The following is a 7,522-nucleotide window of genomic DNA, read 5'->3' as shown; positions in this document are numbered from 1 at the left end:
TGATTCACTGACTATACGTAAGAGATTAAATTCTACCGTGACATTCACCACTGAATTCCTAGAAGATAATCTATCTTATCTCATTACTCCAATTTCATGATCGAAATGGTAATAGATAAATGTATTACTCCGATTTCATGATCGAATCCACGGCTGATCTCATGAAATGGTAATAGATATTACTTCGATTTCATGGTCGAACCCACGGCTGGTCTCATGAAATGGTAATATCACCACTTATTTTATTACTCCGATTTCGTGGTCGAATCCACTATCCCATGGAATGGTAATACCTATTTTATTATTCCGAATTCATGGTCGAATCCACGGTTGATCCTATGAATTGATAATAAAAAAACTACTCACTGTTATTACTCAATTTCATGAGTCATTCTCCACTGAATTTCATAAATTAGTGATAAATACTCAACAATCGGGCATCTGGACTACCACTGAGTAAGCCCCATAAAATAGTGCAAGTGTACTCGAAAATGATGCACGAACGAGCATCCAAATGCGCGAACGCACATCCAAAATATGGACAAATGAGGAATCCTGCACAAAACAGGAGAGAGAAAATAACAATATTAAAATAGTGGATAAGCGCCCATGGGCCGGGCCCTAGCCGTGGCCGGTCCCATGCTTCCTCCATTATTTTTCCTTATTTTTGTTGTTTTCATAAACTCATTAAGACTCCTCCATCTCAGCAACTTTCCTTGTTTGAGCAAAACTCATGGTTTCTCCATATTTTGTGGTTTTCCCAATTTTGTGTAGTTTCACAAAAAATAATAATAAAAAATAGGAAAAGGTGTTGCGGGACCGGGCAACTTAGCCGGTCGGTCGTGCCCTAGCCGGTCCCACACCTTGCAATCCCTAATTTTTCATAAATTTTTATTTTTCTCATCTTGTGAAACTCCCATGTTTGCAAAAATCATGGTTTCTCCATATTTTCTCAAATATTGCGCAAATCATGAAAACGCCAAAAGTCAACATGGTCACACAACCGACTAGGCTACTCACAAAAAATATATTAAAATATTATTATTTTAATATTCACAAAATATTGATCAAACGAGCATACTTGCTCATTCGAGCAAAATCGAGGATTTCAGTCAAGGATCGAACTCTTCTGAAAATCCGAAATATTGCTCAAACACACATCAGAAAATGCTGAAACTCTCATGACTGATACACTAGTGTTCTGGAGACACGGGCATGCTCCCTTGACCGACTAAGGGCGGCTCTAAGGCTTGCAACGAGCCGGTCCCACACGTTTTCACACTTTTGACCTAATTTTCGCAATTGCTCATATTGGGCCCAAACTCTTCACAACCAACTCAGAGTTTGTGCAAACGCCCATCAGCGGTCCCAGACCACCAAGTCTCACGCCATCTTGGTCGGTCCCCCACTTTTCTATAATTAGGTTTTATCACCTAATGCTCAATCGAGCACTATTTCAATAAATGATGAAACCAACATTTAATCGTCATTCCTCCACCAACCGGTCGACTCAAAACCCAGGTGTACGCTCACTCGAGAAATTGGGCATCACATGGACGTCCATAGTCTCATGTGGTCGGTCCGTCCTTCGCTCATGACCCATTTTCAGCAATTCGTCAATTAATGAGTAATCGATCAAAAATTAGGGTTTTGAACAAACGCTCAACAAATCATCATTCTGGGCAGTTCAAACACTAAATAAATTCATATTGATCCAGCAAACAACACGCGGGTTAATTATATAATATTTGGTAATCTACCAATATTTTGATTAATATTTTATTGGGTCACGGCACCAATAAATAATCCGTCGAATTGAGCAATCACTCAGTTGCTCGAATATTGACCCAACTATCAATATTCAGTAATTCGTCGAATTGGGCAATACTTGCTCAATTTCCCAACTATCAATATTCAGTGATTTATCAGTAATCCGTCGAATTGAGCAGTCGCTCAATTGCTCGAATGTTGATCCAACTAGCAATATTCAGTAATTCGTCGAATTGAGCAATACTTGCTCAATTGCCCAGCTATCAATATTCAGTAATTCGCAATACTTGATCAATTGCTCAAATATTGATCCAACCATCAACACCCAGTAATTCGTCAAGCAATACTTGCTCAGTTACTCAAATGTTCCACTGAGCAATTCGTCATTCATGCTTAATTCAACAAAACCTAGACTCATTGTCTAAATCAGTCAACGTGACTAATTAAATGCACGTCTGTCATGCAGACTCTATGATTTGTGAGACATCACTCACGTCACAAATGGGGACATCACTTAGGGTTTTGGTCTGGCGGCCTACAACACGTGGATTCATCCATAACGAGAAATGTGAGCAAGTCGTGTCAACGGTTGAAGGAGTTAGCAAAATAGTGGGCGAGTGATCAACCAAGTCTCCGCACGACCTGGAACTGGTTTCACCACGATCTCCCACTTTTCCACTCTTTCACTCAATAAACCATCACGCTTACAGGGATCAGGGTATTCATCAATCCTGCAATATAAATAAGTCCAAAATCGAGGACAATAAGCAACATTATCATCATCGATATTCGTCTACAAAAAACTCGATTAAAAACTTATTCACAGAACTCAACTTCAGCAGTTCACCAAAATTTGCAGAAACCTTCAACACATCCACAATACTTGATCATCACTGATCCACACAATTCTCAGCTTCTCTCCCACAGATCAACCCATCTCCCTCTTTGCTACCGAATTGACTCTGAAACGACCATTTACTTGGTTTAGGCCGGAGTCCTACAGATTGAACTCTCGAATCTAAGCACTCCCTTTGCAGTGCATCTGTGTGAGGTTGAGCAGTTTGGTTGGTTCGAGGAATCTCCATCGCATGGTGATTCCCTCATTTCCAAAAAACCAGCAAAACGTTTTCCCCATCCACAGGTACCAAAGACCAATGTTCAAGGATCAATCAATTTCAATCAACAACCAAAGGTTGGATTTACCAATTGATCGATTCAACACATAACCTGTGATATTTCAATTATAAAAAAACATAACGCGAAAAAGAAATAACACAGACACCAGAAGTTTTGTTAACGAGGAAACCACAAATGAAAAAAAATCCCGGGACCTAGTCCAGATTTCAACACCACACTGTATTAAGCCGCTACAGAAACTAGCCTACTACAAAGCTAACTTCGTGCTGGATTGTAGTTGAACCCTAATCAATCTCACACTAATTCAAGGTACAGTTGTGTTCCTTACGTCTCTGATCCCAGCAGGATACTACGCACTTGATTCCCTTAGCTGATCTCACCCACAACTAAGAGTTGCTACGACCCAAAGTCGAAGACTTGATAAACAAATCTGTCTCACACAGAAAAGTCTACTGAATAGATAAATCTGTCTCCCATAGAAATACCTACGAGTTTTTGTTCCGTCTTTTGATAAATCAAGCTGAAAAGGAACCAATTAATAACCCGGACTTATATTCCCGAAGAACAGCCTAGTATTATCAATCACCTCACAATAATCTTATTCAATTAACGAAACAAGATATTGTGGAATCACAAATGATGAGACGAAGGTGTTTGTGACTACTTTTCCATCTTTCCTATCGGAGAAATTAATCTCAAGCCAATCTTACGACTGCACTCAATCACGATAGAAAACATCAAGATCAGACCACGCAACTACAGAGAAAATAGTTGAGTCTGGCTTCAAAATCCCACTGAAGTCTTCAAGTCGTTAACTTACAGGGTTTCGTGAAAAACCTAAGGTTAAAGGAGAATCGACTCTAGCATATACAACTAGTATCACAAAGGAGGTGTGGGGATTAGTTTCCCAGTTGCTAGAGTTCTCCTTTATATAGATTTCAAATCAGGGTTTGCAATCTAAGTTACCTTAGTGACAAAGCATTCAATATTCACCCTTAGATGAAAATATGATTAGATTCAATCTAATATCTTTCAACCGTTAGATCGAACTTAGCTTGTTATACAAAAATGAAATGCACCTTCATTTAGGTTTAAGTAACCGTACTTAAACATGTACATTTAGTTGGTTCAATAATAGTTAACCAATGGTCAGCCATATGAGAAATTTCATAGCTACCTTATTCATCTTCACCATAACTAGTTCAAATGACTCAAATGAACTAGTTAGAGAGTTATTCAATTCCTTAGATCTCATAGAAGTATACAAACACAATCGAAGCAAAATCGATTTTGATTCGCTCGAATCAATTCATGAACATTATAGCCATGGTTTGCAAAGATTGCATTCCTTATTATATAAATGTTTAGTTCATTAACAAACCGATTTTAGAAAGTAACCTACTTAAGTACGCAAACGGGTACACATACCTAAGTAGTCGGACCGAGTTTGGTTACGACAGTCCGCTTACGGGTGCGCATACCTATTTACTCTTCCAAAATCCAGCAGAAATTCACGGACGTGAAACTTCCGCCAGTACGCGTACGGGTACGCATACTTTAGGTTCCCGATTTTGGACTCTTACACAAATGTGATAACACACTATGTTTATATCCAAACATGGTTACTTGTTCTAAACTCTCATTTCAATCATTGAAACTTTCTTAGAGGATGTTAAAATAGTCGTTATCCACAAACTATTTTCATCAATGCGATATTCAAGTTATTGAAATAATCAACATGACTTTCGTCACGAGTAAAGATGAACTTGGCCAAAGCGAAAGCTTACCAACACATATTTCGAGAAATAGATAAGCGAGATAAAATCGTCTCGAAATATCAAATGTGTATAATTGAAGTCTATATAGAAATACAACTTTTGTCTCAAAATATGAGATAAAGTATATAGACTTTTGAGTGATAGATAAGTTCAAGTCTCCACATACCTTTTGTCGATGAAGTTCCACAAGTTCCCTCGAGTAGTTCACTACACCAAATTTAGTATTTCGCGACAGTAACTGGCAGTTGCAAAACGGGGTCGCAAAAGTTTAGCTCTGTTACGAAAGTCGATGTTGCAATATTTCGCAACGGCTCATAAGCCGTTGTGAATTTTCGGTGGCAACAGTTTCTAACTGTTACAACGTAGAAATTTCGCAACTGTTTGAAACAGTTGCGACTTAGATGGTCGCAAAAGTTTTCAACAGTTGCAAACTAGTTTGAATTGTTGCGAAACTAGAGTTTCGCAACATATGGATGCAGTTGCAAACAACAAAAAAATAGTGGTTTTGACCTGGTCAAAACCAGTCAAAACAAATAAAAACCAGGTTAAACCCAGGCTTTACTTCCTTCGCAATCGAAACACATAGAACAACAATCACTTTAAGAAAGTGATAAAATACCACCTACAAAATTAGCATTTTTCATGCTTAAAGGATACATACAATAAAAAATAAGAAAAAACATCGACTAAGATTTAGAAATTGATTCAAGTACCCATTCCAATGATAAAATAGAAATTCAACAGGAACCCTTTATTATAAACAAAAATCCATGTCAAGAAATTACATGGGGTTATCTTGAGCTTCAATGAAAGAGGAGGAAGAATAACAGTTCCTTTCTTCTGCAAAACTTTACCAATATTATTCCTTAGTGTTGCTGCCAATGTCAAACAGATTGGTTCCCACATCTTTCTCTAAGAAATTTTCTTCTTCTTCTCTAGGTTTTGAGATCTTGAGTTTCTTCAAGTTACCTAAGGAGCACCAACTCTTGTTCTCTACGCTGGAGTTTGCAGATGTGAATCCGTATATTAAGGTGCACCTGTTTCTATAGGAGGAGTTGTTAAGAAACATAGGATACCCATCGAATACAACTTTAACAAACTAATATACACAATCTAATTTCCATGCTATTAGAGACGTGAATAACTATTGTACAGAGAAAATTACTAAACATAGAAATGAAACAACTTCTATACATATTGACCAAACTACAAGCTTAATAATCTGAGGCTAAAAATGAAAAATTCATACAGTTGTGAGGGATTAAGGGACAAAAGATCAGAAAAGCATCTACCTGAATTTTCGAATCGCGTTTTTGTATCTGAATTTTCTGGTCTTGCTCCAGTTGCAAAATATGGGCAACTTGATTTCTGAGTTGTGTGCTTCGATCCTTCTCAATCTTATGCTTTTCAGACAACATCAGATTTTCTAACTGCAGCAAAAATGATACAATGAAGATAATGTCGAATTGCCCTTGACACAACATAAACAGAACGTTTTGAGATATTAAAGAACTTAAGAAAAACCTTTAGATTTGCCTGCAATGTAAAGGAAACTTTCCAGGCCTTCTGTACTCCATTGAAAAGAATAATACACTGTTAGAATATTTAACACAAACTTACAACATCTCTACATTTCTTAATGGTATCTCGATTCCCAAGACTTAGCTCTGCACTCCGAGCTCTTGCAGAGAAAGTAAGAGCTGACAGTGTCTTGGGCAGACTAGAAGCATTGGGACAGACATTTACGATCAACAATGTTTTTGAGCTTCCTCCTGCAAAAGGTTTGACTTTAAAACTCTAATAAAAGCATGATATTTAACCAACTTCAACACTTGAGTAGAAAGAACTGATTACCTATTGAATCTTCGAGTAGTCTTGTGAGTCTAGAGTTCTCATAAGGTATCATCTCCTTCTTCGAGGTCAACGAAGACAAGACATCACCCAAACTACAAGTGAAATACCAAGAAAGTAAGAGTCTTCCTTATCACACCAAATAGTTGAAACTTTTATGTCTGGCCCTACAAGTAGAAACTTCATGTTTTGATGAATAGGCTGAAATTTATTACATCTAAGCTAGAAAACTTCAATCAATAGACATGTTGAGTAATAAAAAGACCACTTACGCAGATAACGATTTCGTCACATGCAACAAGTTTGTAACATGCTCTCCAGTAGCATCTTCCCCGTTGAAATCATTTTGGACCATGGAATATTCTATTCTACATGTTGTTATTTTTTTGTCAAAATATTCTACATGATTAAATAGTATTGAAACATGAAAATGGTATAAATTCCGTTAGAGAGATAGCAGTAAATGGCCGTTAAAAATTGAAAGACAAAAATTATTCTTTCATTTTAAACATGAAAATATTCTGAACTTACTTAATGGAGCAATTGTGATGTTGTATACTTGCAATACATTTTTTTTGCAGTAATTATGAAATTTTCTTGAGCTCACTATGCAGCACGATGAATTTCTGTAGCTAATAGAATATAACTCAAACCGCTAATAGGTCATTGATGATGGATCGGTTGTAAGCGGAATTTAAACCGTATAGAGATTTATGAGCTTGGCAGCCAAAAAGAGTACCAACCATATCATTTCCTGCCTCCAGTTAATCCTTGTCCAATGCACTACCGTTGCCAGTTAATAAGTAATCATAACTTGAAGAAAAAAGATTGGCAATAAAAGAATCTGTATGGTACTGAAATTATCAAATTTCTTTTGCTTTCATTTGAATGTACTGTGTGTCGGACGCATTCCTTAAATGGTTTCATAATACAACCAAGTACACAAATTTCCTAAAACTTAATTGAACAAAGACACTGATATAATG

General features: G+C 37.1%; 1 protein-coding gene across 2 annotated transcripts; it reads right to left on the bottom strand.

Annotated features, from left to right (window-relative positions):
* Positions 1–5,981: 5,981 nt before the first annotated feature.
* LOC113352929 (kinesin-like protein KIN-14B) lies at positions 5,982–6,896 on the bottom strand. Of its 2 annotated transcripts, none has more exons than XR_003360992.1 (4): positions 6,809–6,896; positions 6,540–6,631; positions 6,210–6,457; positions 5,982–6,115 (listed from the first exon to the last, which is right to left on the bottom strand). XR_003360992.1 is itself a non-coding variant. In XM_026596675.1 (4 exons), the coding sequence occupies exons 1-4, from the start codon at positions 6,889–6,891 to the stop codon at positions 6,112–6,114; spliced, it is 372 nt and encodes a 123-aa protein (XP_026452460.1). In that variant the 5' UTR covers positions 6,892–6,896; the 3' UTR covers positions 5,982–6,111. The 2 variants fall into 2 exon arrangements, 1 of the variants encoding a protein (XP_026452460.1); XM_026596675.1 differs by having other exon boundaries at positions 5,982–6,156; positions 6,306–6,457.
* Between the last annotated feature and the right edge of the window lie 626 nt (positions 6,897–7,522).

The sequence above is a fragment of the Papaver somniferum genome, chromosome 2 (genome assembly GCF_003573695.1).
Source record: "Papaver somniferum cultivar HN1 chromosome 2, ASM357369v1, whole genome shotgun sequence".
Taxonomy (NCBI): Eukaryota; Viridiplantae; Streptophyta; class Magnoliopsida; order Ranunculales; family Papaveraceae; genus Papaver; species Papaver somniferum.
This window is presented reverse-complemented; position numbering and strand designations above follow the sequence as displayed.

What these genes read in the sequence shown, in the direction of transcription:
- LOC113352929 (XM_026596675.1), bottom strand. Translation starts at nt 6,891, where the DNA reads ATGGTCCAAAATGATTTCAACGGGGAAGATGCTACTGGAGAGCATGTT. An exon ending in GTGACGAAATCGTTATCTGC is followed by an intron (nt 6,632 to 6,808) that starts GTAAGTGGTCTT and finishes TTTCACTTGTAG; the next exon opens with TTTGGGTGATGTCTTGTCTT. An exon ending in TTAAGAAATGTAGAGATGTT is followed by an intron (nt 6,157 to 6,305) that starts GTAAGTTTGTGT and finishes TGTTGTGTCAAG; the next exon opens with GGCAATTCGACATTATCTTC.